This window comes from Canis lupus, chromosome 20 (assembly GCF_003254725.2).
Source record: "Canis lupus dingo isolate Sandy chromosome 20, ASM325472v2, whole genome shotgun sequence".
NCBI classification, from domain to species: domain Eukaryota; kingdom Metazoa; phylum Chordata; class Mammalia; order Carnivora; family Canidae; genus Canis; species Canis lupus.
Window position 1 is genome coordinate 19,390,982 of NC_064262.1, and position 17,450 is coordinate 19,408,431.

At 41.3% G+C, this 17,450-nt stretch overlaps 1 protein-coding gene and 1 long non-coding RNA gene across 2 annotated transcripts in view; one reads left to right on the top strand and one right to left on the bottom strand.

Moving 5' to 3' along the window:
* Window positions 1-262: 262 nt before the first annotated feature.
* Window positions 263-17,450, bottom strand: part of GXYLT2 (glucoside xylosyltransferase 2) — a 90,655-nt gene continuing 73,467 nt past the window's right edge. The window contains 2 exon segments of the mRNA XM_025456583.3: window positions 263-4,507; window positions 9,741-9,913. Coding sequence (XP_025312368.2) covers window positions 4,325-4,507; window positions 9,741-9,913 — 356 coding nt within the window. The 3' untranslated portion in view covers window positions 263-4,324.
* LOC112666084 (uncharacterized) lies at window positions 11,850-16,672 on the top strand. The gene is made up of 4 exons (XR_004807451.2): window positions 11,850-12,094; window positions 12,707-12,803; window positions 12,902-13,453; window positions 13,636-16,672. It is a non-coding gene; the product is annotated as an uncharacterized LOC112666084 (long non-coding RNA).

Below are 17,450 nucleotides of genomic sequence, written 5' to 3' on the forward strand. Positions count from 1 at the left end.
AAACACAAAACATCACTAAACCAAATATTTCTTTACCAGTTCTTAAAAGCAAGGACTTAAATATTACTACTCAGTATTAAAAAACTTTAAACTTGAAATCTTGTGAAAGAAAAGAAACACACTTCCAAAATAACACCGAAAGACATATCTTTTTTTAAAGCTTTTAATTAAAAAAAAAAAGGTAAAACAGGAGATGGCATTCAAAAAGACAAGTAATTAAATCATAATATTTCCGTTTCTTTTAGTTTGCTATAACAATTCATTTTCCTTTGAGTATTGCTTTTTTTTTCTTTTAAAAAAAAAGCTCATTTCTTCCCCCCCAAAAAATTACTAAAAAATAAGTCTTCCAACATAAAACAAAAAATCCATGCAGGGTCTCCTTGGGAGCTATAATCAAGAGTGCACTTTTCAGTGACAATACAAATGTGTAAAATTAATGATGCAGAAACTACACCTGATTCTTACATGTTGATGCAGATGGTGACACACACACACATAAGTGTTTTATTTTGAGGACTCAAGAGAGTATTTCCAGTTTTGACCTGTGAAGAATAGAAACTAGGATAACTTTCTCTGTTTGGCAGAGAAATCTCATCAGCTTCAAACACCAGCACAGCCACTGTGAAATGAGTTGAACTAAGCTGTCGCTATCTATAATTCTTCAATTCACAGAGCATGACAGATTCACGAGGCTCTTTCTTTAAAAGGCATGTGGGTGCGTGTCTATGCCTTTGTACGTGTTGTGTGATTTTTAAAAATTTTTGAAAAGTTCTTATAGATTCCATCTAAGGATTAGAACTTCCTTCTGTCTACACAAGGGTCTCCAAGTTCTGTCACTCCGTCAATAACACCAAGTCTCTTGGTACTACTCAGTAGCTTACATCAAAGACAGGAAGGGAAAGGTAAAAATGAAAAAAAAAAAAAAGGAAGATGAAAGGGTAGATCCAAGAAACAGAAAAACCTAAGGAAGCTTGCTTACCATACTATTCAATGAGGATATAACAATTTGTACCTCCATGGCACCCAACATTTTTCCATCATGAAGTCACGTTCATGTTGGCTCATCCAACACAGGCATCCATCTTTTTTTTTTTGTATAAATATCAGGCAATATTTATACTCAAACTTAAATTGGTATGAATGTTGTCCTTTCTTCTTGGTGGGTTGGAATGATTATTATTACTGGAGCACTATTTTGTGACTGTCAATAAGTAAGGTCTTATATGGCTTGCTTGTTTTATGAATACCATAAGTGTAATAAGATAAATACTCTCAAACTTTGGCGAGTCCATATAAATATCCATTCAAATAGTAAATCCATCAGAGTCACAACAATTTGCAATGGAAGCACTCAGTCTGTCATAGAGATTTCAAATAAATAGCATAGGAGTGTTACGCCCTTAAATGCTAAACTGACATTCAGGAAGTTGAAGGAAAATTAAAACAGATTTTCTAGGCAGTTAATTTTTTTTTTAATGTTGAAATTTTCAATCTAAGTCACAATTTCTGAGATTTGTATTGGAAAAAAATTCAGAGGAAAAATATTTTATCTCTAGTCATCCTACTACAGAAAGTTTCAATCTCAATACATACAAAAATAGTTATATTTTACTACTGGAAAGTGTTCTTTCATTCTCCAGTGAACTCTGTAGTTGTATTCATTGACCGGAATTCTGAAGGAAACAAGAAGAGGAGATGAACCAGTCTCATGCTCTTCTCATAGAGATTCAATGTGCCATATGGAGCAGCACAACCTTTGGCAAACTTCAGACCACAGACTGCATGATTTAGGAGTCCACTGAATTAAAATCTACAGTTCCCAGATTTCAAAGGTGCTAATGTAATATTTGTCTGGAAATTACCAAAGGCAAAGAAAATATTGCCTCATGGTAACATTCTAAATAGAAAATAATTAGCACTTTTAGGCAGCAGGGATTGGAAGAGCAAATTTTCTCCAAATTCTCCACAAACTCAACTAGAATTTCAGGATATCATGAAGAAATTCCAAGGGAAAAAAACCACACCAAATTCTAAGGTTTCACGTTTTCATACTGCATCATTCTAGAATGTTCTAGAATTCTATCATAGCCCTTTGCTGGAATCCAGTTCTGTGTATTTAGACCAGAACCAATAGTTAAAGAGTTGTGGGTAAACCAGACTCTCATAAAAGAAAAGGCGTTCCTGTATTTGTAGTCTTTACAGCAGATTTTTTTGTGGGACTCACCAAAGGATGAAAGGAACTTCTTTAGGTCCGTAAGTCACTAACAAATCTGAGTGACATTTGTAAGGGTTTACTGGCCATGCTGAACAAGTTGAAAGACTGAAATGGAAGTCAGGGAATCATGTTTACATTCTGGCTCTTTCACTAAAATTCCATTTGTGGGTATGTAGGATGTGTTTTCCTCCCATCCAAAAGACAATCCAAAAATTGCCCCATGGCCTTTAGATATAAAATAACGAATGACATCACCTTTAATGGTGAATTGAGGAAACATAAAATATAACAGTGAAGAGTTCCACATCATAATGGTAATTTCCTTAACAGAAATAACAAATCACAGACCGCCCAACTGACCAAAAGGAAAGTACAGGCTATTCCTCTAACATTTTAGAATTTGTTACTACCATAATGGTGCTGTATACTCATATTAATTGATATCTATATATTTCTTTGGAGCACAGAGATCTTCATATATTTTTGGCGGGTAAGACTTTTTCTGTGAATATAGTACCTATGATATCCTACTGGGTTCCACTATTTAGAACACCACATCTGCATTAACAAAATATTATTTTTCATTTTATACTTTTTACATAATTGTCTATATATGATGAGAAGATTTAATATTTTTATTTTCAAAAAATTCTCTGTAAAACAGGATGCATCTTATACATATCTCTATGTCTTACAGAACAGCAATTGCATTGGGTGTGCTTGTTTCTTTGTGTTACAATTTCCTTATTTGCTCAACAGAGATGATACAGGCCCCTACTAAGTTCATTAGGCTCTTGCTAACATCAAAGATTATTTCTGCACAAGTTTTTGCGATAAAGCATTATGCAAAATGCTTTACCCTGATATCAGCTACAGGAGCAACTAGGGATTAAGTCAGATCCCTTGGGGGAATATAGAATTTCCTCTACTGTAGCTAGGTGATAAAACCTGCCTGGTTCCTTGGCTAACAGCTAGGTAACCCTAGAGAAGGAAAAAAATTTAAAGAGACCTTCCTAAGGCTGGTAGGAAGTGAATTTTCTTGTCAATAGAATCAGCTGAACCATCTATTCTGTACACATAAGTTTGGAGTTGGCCTTTAATTTCCACCTATTGACCAAGAGTTTAAAGAAGAGAGAAGGTCACACCTACTAAGTAAGTTAAGAGAGAAAATAGTCTTGTCTGTGTGTAAACACAAAATCACATCTTTGCTAAATTGACCCCTTGGGTCTAACACAACTATTGAATTTCCTTCCAGAAGGTATGGTTGCATAAATATTTCTTATAATTTAATCATCCACAAATCTAAACAGTTTTTCTTTAAAAACACTCCCAGATCTGCTTCATCCTTTAACACTGCCCAATCAGCTGAAATCTGAATACCTCTGCCACACGTGTTTTAAATAAAGCCCTGTAACCATAATCATTTTCTCTAAATTTTTGTCTCTACAGAAAAATCTCAGCTTTTACTGAGGGGCCAGCTTTTACTCAAATGGTTCAATGACCTGTTTCAGATATGTGTCACAATGGGAAAGACAGACAGCAAATAAATAAAGCAGTAAGGAGAAAAGGCTAGAAGAAACTACCCATTAACATAACGATCTTTTCACTGGTTGGGAGGGTCATGCTTAATCTAATTTTGATTTTGGTCCACCTGTATTCCCTACAGGTTTTTAACATTTTTCTGTTCTACAACAAGCATGTATTACTTTTATAAGAGGGGTATGGGGGAGTCAATTGCATAGAGAGAGTCTCAAGAATATTAGATTAATACACCACATGAGATGTCACTGACGTTGTCTCAGATATTTAACAGGAATTGGAAGGCTCACAAAAGTTCCTTTTCACAGCTAGCTCCACCTGCTTGAACAATGTTAAGTGAATAATAATACAATTTAAAACAAAAAAACAGAGATAAATAGCATTTTTTTAAAAATTAAAGCATATTTCCTTTTAAGGGCAACTAATTTAGCAACATGTAACGAGGCCTTTTAAACTCAACTGTCAGAGAGCACCATTAAATATTCACACAAAAGAGATCCAGGCAGCTTAAAGATGAACATTTCCTTATTCTCGAGAGGCCTAATCCACTTGCGACAATATGAAAAATATTCAGTGCATCTGGTTGGGGCCCACATGGATGATGACGTGTTTCTCATAAGCCCTTTTCATTGTTTTCTCGATTTGCTTCAAAAACACTTGTGGGATTCGTCCACATAAAGTGTGCACAGTCTCCAAAAACTTCAGCTGGAGAGGGTAATACATGGATTGAAAGAGATTGTCTTGAAAGGGAAACTGAAAAAGGATTAAAAAAATGAAACAAAATGTTTAGTGACTGAAATGCCATTTTAAATACAAACTACATTTAGTAAAAAATGAGACAGGGAATTAAACATGCAAGCATAGGTTTGGATGTTCTTGGGCATTTGATGGAGATTCAAAACCTGATTCAACCCTGTGCAACCCTGGGCAATTACTTATTTTCCTCAGTTTCTTTACTTCAAAAAAAAAAAAAAGATTTACTTGGGTCCTTAAAGCTCTTAAAATCTATGACCAAAATATATCTTCAAGGACAGGATATTCTCTATTTTATGCTCTTGCTGAGGAGAAGCAAGGGGCAAGTAGAGACTTGAAATCTACTGCGAGATAACATTGAATTCTTCATATTTTTTGCATTTGTCACAACTTATTTAAGATTTATTTTAGAGACAGAGAGCACAAGGTGAGGAGGGACAAAGGAAGAGAGAGAGAATCTCAAGGGGAGAGGGGACTCTCCTCTGAGCAGGGAGCCAGATGTGTGACTCCATTCATGACCCTGAGATCACGACCTGAGCCAAAACCAAGAGTCCGACACTTAACCGACTGAACCACCCAGGGGCCCATTTGTTGGAATCTTAGTGAAGAAACTTTAGGTTACGTCTATAGTAATCTCATGAAGTTAAGAGTTTAGGTGATACTAGTAAAATTTATCATTACTGAACTTCATTTTTAATAATTCAGGTACCAAATATTGGTTGGTGGTTTCTGCCCACTTAATACTGGGCTTTTGATTTGACATGATGTGATTTTTCTCTTGTTTTCCCAAGGAAAGTCTTTATAAGCAGAATTTTTCCAAAATAAATCTTTCAGACCACTTGGTTATGAGCATGTTCAAATTTTTATTACAATCCGGTTGAAATGGAAAAGGCCTCTAGTAGGTCAAGTCAAAGATTCATTGTTGGCGAGGAAATTTTATACAAAAAGACTAGGAAAAAAAGAAAGAAAAGAAGGGTGAAAGGTCAGTATACGCTTGCCTGGCAACAGAGTGGGTGGGTGTCTGGTTTCCTAGAACAAGTTTTAATCCCTTTAAAGTTCATCAGAAATATTGCTTAAGCGTGTTTATCAGAAATGTGAATTTCTTCCCAGAAGGAGATTATGCATTATGTAACACAAGAAGGGCCATGTTTGGGACAACTGTTTTCTTTCTCAGCACAAGTTTAGACCACTGATCACCTTCTTTATCATCACACTCTCCCTAGTGACAGGAAATGAATAGGTCAAAACCTGGGAGTCATCCTTGGTTCATTCTTTCCCCCATATCCTTCATCCAGTCTATCAATAAGCACTGTAAAATTTGTCTTTACAACAATGTCTGCATGTGGCCACCACTGCCTACCTTCCCTCTGCCCGCAGTGCATGCCAGCCCCAGCTCTCACCTGGAAGACTGTAGTGACTCTTCATAAATAGCCCTTGTGTGCTCACTCTTGCCTCCTTGCACTGAGTGACCAGGGTGATATTTTTAAAGCATAAATCAGAATGTATTATTTTCCTGCAGGTGTTTCCCACTGCAATTAAAATAAGATTCCTAACTCCCCTTTTGTCCTCAAGGTTCCATGTGATCTGGAACTCTCCTTGGTGTCTTTCTCTGTACTTTTGGTCACCCTGGCCTCTTCCCTGCTCTTTGGGCACACCAAACTCTTCCCTGCCTCTGGGACTTTCCCTGGGTTATTCCTTCTTCTTCTTAGCAGGACCTCCCCCCAGACTGCACCATGGCTGCCTCTACCAATCACATATCAGGCTTGAGGAGGCCCCCAGCTCACGAACACTCTTCCCTGTCTGTGACAGGGGAAGCCTATCACCCTGCTCTGGTTCCCTTTTAACACCTTTCACTGCCTGGTACAATTTTTCTTTCTTTCTTTGTCTATACGAGTATTGCCTGGCTTCCTCCACCCACAGTATATGCTTCATGAAGACCAGGCTTTGTTGGCCTTGTTAACTTCTCAATTCCTAGAACCTAGACTTGTACCTGCATAAAATAGGCTCGTCATAGATGATGGTTGCAAGAATTACTGACAGAATGTCTACTTGATAGATGACTTCCTTCGGTCCCAAAGGGAGAAGACTCACTTCTCCTTCGCACAAACACAAACACACAGGCTTAGGGTTTGTGCGTACAAGTGAAAGACAGAGGAGGGAAGAGATGGAGGGATAGATGGAGGGAGAATGGGGACAGATGGGAAGAATACTTTTAGAGAGAGATGAAGGGAGAAAGAAATACAGTGTGTGTGAGAGAAGTTGTATTTATAGTCAGAGAGGAAGAGCAAGACGGAGTGAGACCATGTGAGCAAGGTAGGGAAGGACGTAAGTGTGAAACTACCAGCATCAAAACAACTTCTAACTATTAAGCACAACCCTATGTAGGCACTGTGCTCCAAGTTTAAGAAAAACATCATTTTGGGGTGCTGGGTCATGAAGTTGGTTGAGTGTCTGACTCTTGATTTCCATTCAGGTCATGATCTCAGGGTCGTGATCTCAATGCTCTCAAGGTCATGAGACCTTGGGGCTGGCTTAGTGTGGAGTCTCCCGAAGATTCTTTCCCCTCCACCTCCCTCCTCCTCTGTTCCTCCCCAGCTGGCATGCTCTTTTTCACACATAAATAAATAAATAATTAAATAAGTAAGTAAGTAAGTAAGTAAATAAAACCTAAACCCATCATTTTGTGGAATCCTCACAACAATTTTATGAGGTAGATAATATTATTATCTCCATTTCACAGATGAGGAAACTGAAGCCCAGGAATGATGAATCCCTGGAAAGGGACAAAAATTGGATGTTGGCATTGAGGGGTCTGTCAATCCCGGAGCCAAGCCCTGACCCCACACGCAGTGCGCAGTCCTGTAGAGAGAAGGGACACATGTCTTCCAAGAGCGAGCCTGTGTTTGTTCCTGTTTCAGGACGGGGTTAGTAATATTCTTGATTGAAATGCTTGGTACAAATGTCCTTTTAAGCTCACGTGAGGGTGATCGCTGAGTATGTTTGGCAGGATCATTTACGGCCCAGTTATTTGGCTTTCTTTCTGCTCCTCCAGAAGCAAACAAGACACATGGTAACTCAAGAATCACAGTTGCTCAATTCCAAACTAGGGCTGACAGATCACAAAGGAAACCCAAGAGCGGCTCTGATGTACTGCTGCAAACTCATTTAACTTGTGTTTGTACTCCTCAGTGGCTCAGCCCCTGGGGTCAGTGTTTGAATATCTAAAGTGATGATATCACTAAGTGCAGGACAAATTTTCTGTGTAATTAAATCACCTGGTCTTTGAAAACCAACAACAGGAGATGCAGGAGAAGAAAGCTGGTGTTAGCTTACATGCGGCTAAACTCATTCCCTGCAGAGAAAATTCTGGGAATTCCAAAGACTTTCTTTAGCAAGATGCACAATTCTCACACATGCAAAAATGTGTTCCTGTGTCTCGGGATCTGCTCCCACCAAAGCCCATTTGTAAGACCACGAGGGCTCCTTGATTCTTAAGAAAAACTCCTCTAAGTCTACATACTTTATGTCTGGGGTCAGCAAATTTTTTCGATAAAGGGCTAGACAGTAAATATTTTAGACTTTGTGGGTCACACAGTTTGTTATAAATGCACATCTCTGGCATTGTGGCTTGATAGCAGCCACAGACAAACACAGAAATGAATGGGTTGTCACTGCGTCCCGATACCACTTTATTTATGAACGCTGAAATTTGTATTGTATATAATTTTCTCGTGTCGTGAAATAGTCTTCCTTTTCCCCCAGTGATTTACAAAACTGTTCAGAGCCCACACATCTTACAAACACAGGCAGCAAGGAAGGTCTGGCCCAAGTTTGCTGACCCCTACTCTATCTATGTCTTGCAATGACCGTTTCAAAAGGGACATCGCCGAATCTCTATTGCTGGTTTTCCCTAGCCATCTCAAGGTAAAAAGCAATGTGGAAAGCAGTGTTTCCCCAAGTGTGGGTGAAAGGCAAAAGCAGGGGCACCTGGGTGGCTCAGTGGTTAAGCATCTGCCTTTGGCTCAGGGCGTGATCCCGGGTCCTGGGATAGAGTCCCGCATCAGGCTCCCCCGCAGGGAGCCTGCTTTTCTCTCTGTCTAGGTCTCTTCCTCTCTCTGTGTCTCTCATGAATAAATAAAATCTTTAGAAAAAAAAAAAGGTTAAAGCAGGCAACATTTGGCATTTTAGGTAGTGAGCCCCAAAGTAAGATTCTTTCAACCTTCCCATTTACTGCAAGAAGATAGTTCCTGGGCATCTTTAATGTCTCAACACTTGCTAACCAATCTCTCCAAGGTTGTAAGAGAGGACCTGAGGCTGTGAGAAGTCCAGCTCCTCCATGTGGCCTTTCAGACTCAACCCTGGGGAAGGACAGGGCTACTGGCAGGCCTGTGGAAGGTGGGAGGAGCTGCCCTCCTGACACCAGACTCGGTGCAGGCAATGCCTGTAGTTTACTTGAAGGGGTTGTGGTCAAGAACTCAGGCCCCTGCCCTGGGCAGGCCACACGCAGATGCATATCTGCATTCCTATCCCAGACACCTCCATTTGGAGGCCTCCAGGGAAGGAGGAGGTCTCTTTCCACTCCTCCCTCCTTCCCTTCTTCTTCCTCCTCCCCCTGCCTACAGGTCCATAAGGATGCAGGAGCCTTGAGATGATCTCTGCTTCTAGGCTGCATCTTCTGGACCAGTTAGTATAGTACTCTCTGCTGGATACAAACACAATATGGGGGGGGGGACAGGGGGGTTGGGACCTCTTTTTCCTCTGGCTTGCACCTCTGCAGTTTGTAAATAAAGACTCGATTTGTACTTTCAGTTTGTCCCGTGATCCTCATCAACCACCTCCACAGCTGACTGTTCAACAGGATGCTGACAACTGGGCAACACACTCGGCTGGACTCAGAATCAAAATCATTTTGTTCTTACATCCTTTACCCTAACACGTTCCCCTCTGTTACGGCAAGTGGCACAGGGTTTCTTTCTGGTATTTAATTCCCTCTTAAGTGAACTTATTTAAGAACCAAGAGAAAATGAGTGGCTTGCTGGTAAAGATTCAGAATGGATATGGGATGAGGGAGCCAGTGGGTAGAGTGAAGCAGTGACTGAGATTGGGCAAAGGGGCAGAACTCAATGCTTCTGGGGAATTCTTTGGCCTTCCAAGGTACTGGTGACCAAAGCGCCTGTCCTGCTTCATGTCGAATAAGCATGTGTCTGCTGACTGGGGGCAGGAACACACTTACATCCCGTATTGCTTCATAGAGCGCTTTGAAAGTTGGCTGCTTATCGTCATGGTAGACGCCTCGGTTTCCGTGCAGGACAGACACACCTTCCCGCTCAGCCTCTTTGCAGTTGCTTCCGTACATGCAGTGATCGGGACGGTAGTTCCACTGGCAGGGGAACACATAGAGATATTCTGGCGGTGACAAGAGAGAGACATGTCCACAGTCAGTGCCTGCTCTCCTCTGTGTGCCTGGTGGTTAAACCAATGTTTCTATAACCCGCATACCACACGCGAGTGTGATGGGAACTCACAGCCCAAGCTTTACCACATTTTGTCCATATTTTGAGATCAGGAATTGAAGGGGCACATACGAGGGATGTTGTAGGTTTCACCCAAAGAAGGAAGACAACGGATCAGGGACAAGAAGGCAACAAAGGTCAGCAGACAGCCTGGGTCCAAATCCAGCTCCCTCATTCAAAGACAGTGCAGCTTATGTCCAGTAATTCAGCCTCCCTGTACTTCGCTTTCCTCATCTGTAAAATGGGTAGGACAGGAACTCCCTCCTAGCGTGATGATTATGTTTATAAAGCACACGTGACACGCTCAGCCAAATGTCAAGCGCACAGTGGTGGTCAACAGTGTAGGCACATACAATTCACTCTTTGGAAAGGTTTATATGAAACAGACAGACCTGGAAAATTGGAATCAAGGTAGAAGCAGAGCTTCCTCTTTGTATTAAAAAACCAACCAACCAACAAAATCAAAATGAAGGAAAAAACAAAAAATGACAACAGTAAAGGGGAGAACTTCCCCCAAAAGATCAAAGAAAAAAAAAGTTCCTGTGCCAAGGTGACTGTATACATTGTGGGTGAGCACGTGCACATTGGTGTACTTGTATGTGTAGTGTTAATCTGGTGGTTTTTTGCCAGGGCCCTCCCCTGGAGCCATTTGGCAATGTTTAGAGGGAGGTCACGGTTGTTATACATGGAGGAGACCACCACTGGTCATAGTGGGTGAGACCAGAGATACTCTAAACATTCCACAGTGAACAGGACAACCCCCATAAGAGTAGTAGTGCCAAGGTTGAGAAACTTGGCTTTAATCCTGTTGGACTCAGAAAATTTCCTCTTGGTGGCTAGGATTATAAAATTAGCAATAAATTCATGACCCTTATGAGCTTCCTGGCTCCTCAGCTTGGTGTGTTTAAAAGCCAGGGCAAGAGCAGTATGGATCAAAGCTCTTGGCGAGTGTGTGTCATTGTTCATGGGAAAGGCCAAATCAATTACTGCTGTCAGAAAATATATAACGATCAGAAAAATATAACGATGTGCTCATTGGTTGGGCTGATGGCCATCCCTTCTCATGGAAAGGACCACTGCTTAGAGACTACTTCCAGAGAGCTTCGAGATGGAAAGCAAACAATGAAGGGTTCATCACACATATATAATATATATGTAATATATATAATATACATAATAATAAATAATATATATAATAATTCTATCACTCAGTCTTTATGGGCCATGGTGACACCGAGTCACCCCCCAATTCCTAATCACAAACACCTTGTGAGATTTTCCTTTTCTTGGGAGAACCCCTCTCAACCATGATGCTGCCCTCACTTGCATTCACTTCCACACTTGCCCACATATAATCCACAGCTGGGGGAGAGTAGTGCTCATCCTGAAGTCACATTATCTAGATTTAAACTCCTCTTCTAGTTGTGTGACTTTTCTGCACTGTATAGGCATGAGGACTCTGTGAGTGAAAATATCTAAAAGTGCTTGTGTGCTTTTAAACTGTGTCTGACCTCAGACAAATTGTGGCCTTTTGAAACTCGGTGAATCACATTGCTCATTTATGATATCTGGGTATTTGCAATTGTAATCCCTGCTTAAGCACCTGCTAATGTTCCCTGCTGAGTGAATTGCCCTAGAATCCATCTCTGTTTTTGTAACTACACTGATTGAATCAACAAATATTTATTGAGTGCCTGCTATGTACACAGTGGACAGAGGAAAGTCTGCTTCCTGCCTTTGTGGCATTTGAGATCAGTGATGGAGGGGGAGTGGTTTTGCCTCTTCCCAGGTTGTCTAGCACCCCATTACAAAGGAAACCTTTTCTTTTCTTTGCAGCCTCCATGCCCAGTGAGGGTACTCTAAGACAGAAGGTGAGATAGAAAGGCTTTGAAATCAGACGAATGTATTTTCAAAGTTTGTTTCTACTGCCTCATTGCAGTATACGCTTGGTGGGTTATCTGGACCTTAATTTAGAAGCAGTAAAAGGAAGCTACATCATCTGGGGTTGAACTCCAGGTTTATTATGCTAATAGTGAAATGGCTAAGGGAGCAAGCTCTGGAGTCAACTCACCAGGTTTGTATACAGGACTGTCACTACTTGCATGAACTCAGCCAAATTGCATAATTTTTCTGAGCCTGAGTTTCACCATCTGTAAGGGGCAGAGGGCTGTAAATATCTTGTCCGGTAGGATTCTGGGGAGTATTAAGTGAGCTTATAAATACAACTATTTGTTTTTTTTTTTTTTATAAATACAACTATTTGGAACAGTACATGACATATAGAAAGCATATGATAACTGTAAGTTGTAATAATTACCAGTTACTGTTATAAGAACTATTGCATTAAGTCACTGGAAGAATAAAACAAAGTAAAGGTAAATATGAGCCTAGCATAGTTCTTGACACCTAGTACATTGGTAATAAATGTTTTACCACAGTTGTTTCTAGATATGCAGGTGGCCAGTTATTCTTAACCTTTTATGGATCACAGATCTTTCTCAGAATCTAATGAAAGCTTTAGACCTTATCATTGAAAAGGTACAACTGGGTATATCTAAGAACATTTGCTCATAAGTTTCAGGGTTTATCGATTTCCTGAAGACCAGCTAAAACCCAGCTGTTGAATCTCAAATATGAAACTGGATTCCAGATGGAATTCAATTCACATCTTTACAATCCCCTTCAGAATTTTTCAGAGGAAGAAACGCAAAATACATTGAGCATGTAATTGCAAGAAGTATTCATTCACACAATGCAAGACATTGGTGTCACTGGATGATAAGGTTTGGCTGCTGCCCTTGGGGAATTCATACTCTTGTAAGGGAGACAGTATACAGTATAGTCAAGATGAACATGTTTTTTTTTTTTTTTTTTAAATCAGGGTTCATAGAAAGGAGGATATTTCAGTAAAGTTTCATTTAAACTCAGACTTACAGACTAAGGATGGGATTTTGACAGTCAAAAATGGAGGCCTGGAAGAGGATTCAAGGAGGAGAGAATGGCCGGATCATGGTGAAGAGTTTGGAAATCAGAGTGTGCTTTACAAAAGATAAGCTATTCAATTTTGCTGGGATAAATTCAGTCTCTTCAAAGGGGTAAGATAATGGTAGCAAAGTTGTCGTATAAATAGATTGCTTTGATCTAAAATATTCAAGAAAGATAAATCTATGTTGGATTGCAGGTTATTAACTTGGATTCTAGCTTGGAAGGAGAAAAAAAAGAAGGAAAAAAATTTCCTTTGGAAAGAGAGAGAGTAGCTCAAAAAATTGGGGGTAGAGTTGAACTGGGTCAGGAAGTGGGACAGCTCCTGGATTCTGAGGGGTGGGCACTAATTAATGTCAGCTTTTCAGCGCTGCTGCTGATGCTGCACCCTTGGCTACTTTCTGCTCCTGGATCCCCCCACACTCAGGTTCTGAGGATATGGTCTGACTGGGTGAGTGGGAGTTAGGAGCCCACGGGGCTCTAGGACTGCATGCAAAAGCAGGTGGGGGGGGGAGGACTAAAAGGGGGGAGGAAGAGAAAAATTCCCCTGAGAAAACTGGAACCCTGTTACCCAAAGAAAGGGAAATCAAGAGTGGGCAGTTAAAAATAACAGTTGTGTCTTTTTATTCACAGATAAATTCTACATGGGTTACATTTTGAAATTTCCATTTGGTTAATCAGGGGAAGGAGAAGAGGGGTCACACTAGCATCATGGGGCGGACTAAAGAGGGGACATCTATGGAGGTCCGCTGATGAACATGCAGAGTGGACTAATGATGGCTATTTTGGTACCTGATCAATAACCATTCTGAAATGGATCTATTTTAAGCAAGATTATCAGGGCTGTCAAAATCTGATGGTGAAAAATGACAGCATGGGGAAATGTTCAGGGTACTTTCCACTGCTCAGGAAATAATACGGTGAGTGGTTTTAAAATTCCAAATCCCCAGGCCTCCAACTACTGCAATTTATTTTAAAATATTTTTTGAGGCTAACCCCTCTTCAAATCCTGAGTCTTTGCTATTTTCCTCTCCATTTTACATAGATAAAGAAGCTCATTAACTGATTATCTCAGGCTCTGAAATCCCTTAGCGATTGCTTCAGGAGTCTACATTTATTTCCAGAGTCTCCTAACTATTTCCAAAGTACCATGTGAATTGATTGCTCCTTACATTTCTGATTATTTCATACTCTCGGGTTCTCTAAGATCATGGAGCAGCTCATGCCTGATTGTTTTCACTTCCTGGTGAGACAGGCTTGCTACTCGCTTGATACACTACCAACAGAATGGAGGCTGTTGGACGCATCATTAATTTTTGTTTGTTAGTTCTGTTTCTCTAATGTGTCATTCTGGACCTGAGGTTTCCCAGCAACCTCTTCTTCCTTCTTCCGGAATGCACCTTGTCCCACAAAAGGACAATTACTTCTTCCAGGAAGACTACCCTGATAACACAATCTAAGGAAGCAATTCTCTCCCTCCAGCCTTGATAATCTCTCTCGATGCCTTATTCCTTTTTTTTAAAAAAAGAGATTTTATTTATCTGAGAAATAAAGAGACAGCATGTGAGAACGAGTGAGCACAAGCAGTGAGGGGAAGGGCAGAGGGAGTGGGAGAAGCAGGCTTCCTGCTGAGTGGGAAGCCCAAGGTGGGGCTCCATCCCCAGAACCTGAGATCATGACCTGAGCCAAAGGCAGACACTTAACTGACTGAGCCACCCAGGTGCCCCCATTTATTCCCTTTATAGCATTTATTATAACCCATGATTTGTAACAACTAGTTGCTGTTATTTGGAAGGTGGGTTTCATGAAAATAGGCACTTGTCCGTTCTGTCCGCTGCATTATCCCCAGTGCCCACCACTGTGGCTGGCACACAGTAGACAGTCAAACAGTATCTGCTGAATGAATGAGTAAATGGAACTTAAACGTTCCTCTACCACATGTGTCCTCCTTGCTCTTGCTTTCTCCCTCTCCTTCCTCTCCTCGCTTTCCCTGGTGTGGACTTTCTCTTCCATTCACTTCCCTCTGTCACTCTATCCTCTCAAATCCATTCATTCAACCAACCAACACTTCCGAAGACCAACTCTGTTCTAGGTACTAAGCCTTGCACACTAGAGACAAAAAGTAGATACAACCCCTTCCCACAAATATCCCACAGTCTTCACTCTTGACTTTGCTATCAGAGCTCATGAAACTCCCAGGCTCCCTGAACAAGAAGATGTTACCAGTTTCTGGGAACAATCCTAACACTAGGTAGCTGGGCCTGTGAAGCCCACAACACACTCACCGCTGCCAGATGCTGGGAGCTTTGGGTAGGGTGAAGATCCGGTGTGGTTACACACTCAGAATATAGGGCTCTAGTGACCCTGGCAGGATGAGAACGAGGCCCTAAGGGGGCCACCAAAGAGGCTGTCCCATGTGACTGTGTGTCCTGCTCCCTGTGGCCCCACCAAACCCCTCACAACTCCCTGCCATCACACTCTTTGTATAACCCATGACAATCTATGTGTATTCCATGAGCGTTTCAGCTCTTCTCTCTCTCTGTAAGCAGAATCCTACTGTTGCTATCTGGCTGGACGCCCTGCCTGGTTACCCATACTTGGCTGGTTTCATTTCCTTCCCTGCCCAAAGCCCACCTTTTTGGAAATTGTTCCTGAAGAAGGAAGAGACATAGGTGTTCCTGTCTGAGAGAGGAAGATGCTGCATGGCCTTGCTCTTCTGGCTCCTGACGACCAGATCATGGGTAGTCTTCCCATCCAAAGAGAACTAATTTATAGCTGGGTTTGGAATCACTTCATAAACAGGGCCAGGCAAATCTCTCTATCTCTTCAAGAATGTGAATTAGGAAGCAAAGGGGGCTGTTGCTGAACATGCATCGTCATTGGCTGTGGGCTTGTAAGGTTGTGTTGGCTCAGGGCTGGGCCTCATGTAAAACAGAATGCTGAGAGACAGAATGGAATCAGGTAGGAGAGAAGAGAAGGAAGGATGAGAAGAGGAAGGACGTGGAGAGAAGCAAGGATGGCAGGGGCCATGGAGCCTCTGAGGGATGGAGAAATCAGCTCTGGTCCTTAGCAGTTTCCCAGAGCAAGTTCCCAAGAGGTCTAGCACGATGTGACCCATGTGTTCCCAGGGCCACCCCCTGGTCCCTTAGCTGGCCTGAGTTTTGTTCCCTGGAACATAAACATATTAATCCAAGCAATCTGTGTAGGGTGCTTTTCTGGCTCTGGTCAAATCAACCCTTCCTACAGAACTCTGCTCTCTACTCGAACTCATATGTAGAATTGTGAGCTCAGTCCTCCACCCCTTGAAGAAGCTACCTTGGCTCACCTGCCAGGAAATGTCCTGTGGGCTGAGCAACCTGCATGTCCCTCCTGAGCTCCAGCTCTCTCCTCTTGTCTAGTACCCAGTCCTGCAATTACACACCCACAGAAATGGACTATCTAATTATGGCAAGAGTTGTAAAATATTTTTAAACTAATGACTTCTTTGAAAAATATTTTATTTATTTGAGAGAGAGTGAGAAAAAGAGAGAGAGAGAGGAATTGGGGGAGAAGCATATGGAGAGGGAGAGGCCAACTCCCCACTGAGCAGAAAGCATGATAAGGGGCTCAATCTCAGGACCTTGAGACCATGACCTGAGCAGAAAGCAGATGCTTAACCAACTGAGCCACTCAGGTGCCCTTAAACTAATGACTTTTAAACACATTTTCAAAAGTGGTGTTATTAACTACATGAGGCTATAATAATACCATTCCAGACATGTGCTCAGGTTTTTTGTTTATTGCTTCTTCGTCCATGGTAACCGAAAGGACCATAACAACAAGCATATTAGTCCCATGTCAGAGCCAATCTCCTCCTCCTCCACTCCCTCTCTCCTTTCTAGGGATAAAGGTGAACAATCTTTTTTCAAAATAGTTTTCTGGCTTATAGAAAATGATCACAATATAAACAAATAAAAAGCTTATCATGTGGAGGATATTGAATAGGTTTCAGTTCAAGGATTTTGTGTTTAATAAAGTATCTGGAGAAAGTATGAAAAGGGGCAATCAGATGTAGGTCACACAAAGAACAATCAAGGAGTAACCTAAGAACTTGCCAATCGAAAGCTAGAAAACTTGGGTTATTGGGACTGCTCAGAACCAGGGTTTATAACAACTTCAAAACTCGGATAATATTTGAAGACTCAATGGATTTAAGATGGGGAGTACAGAAGCCATCAAACTCAGCTGGTATTCAGCTCCAATTAAATACAAGGGCTCCTGTCTAATTGCAAAGCTGCTTACAACTGCCTTCAAGTATTCTTTACTCACTGATCACGTCCTCAAATAATCTGCAACAGGCTAAGAGGATTTCTGGGGAGGAAACTGCGAATCTTTAGAATTCCTATTTGGGAATATGTCCAGATGGGCTTATACAAGATAGCTTTAGCCACATAACAGAGAGGAAAAGG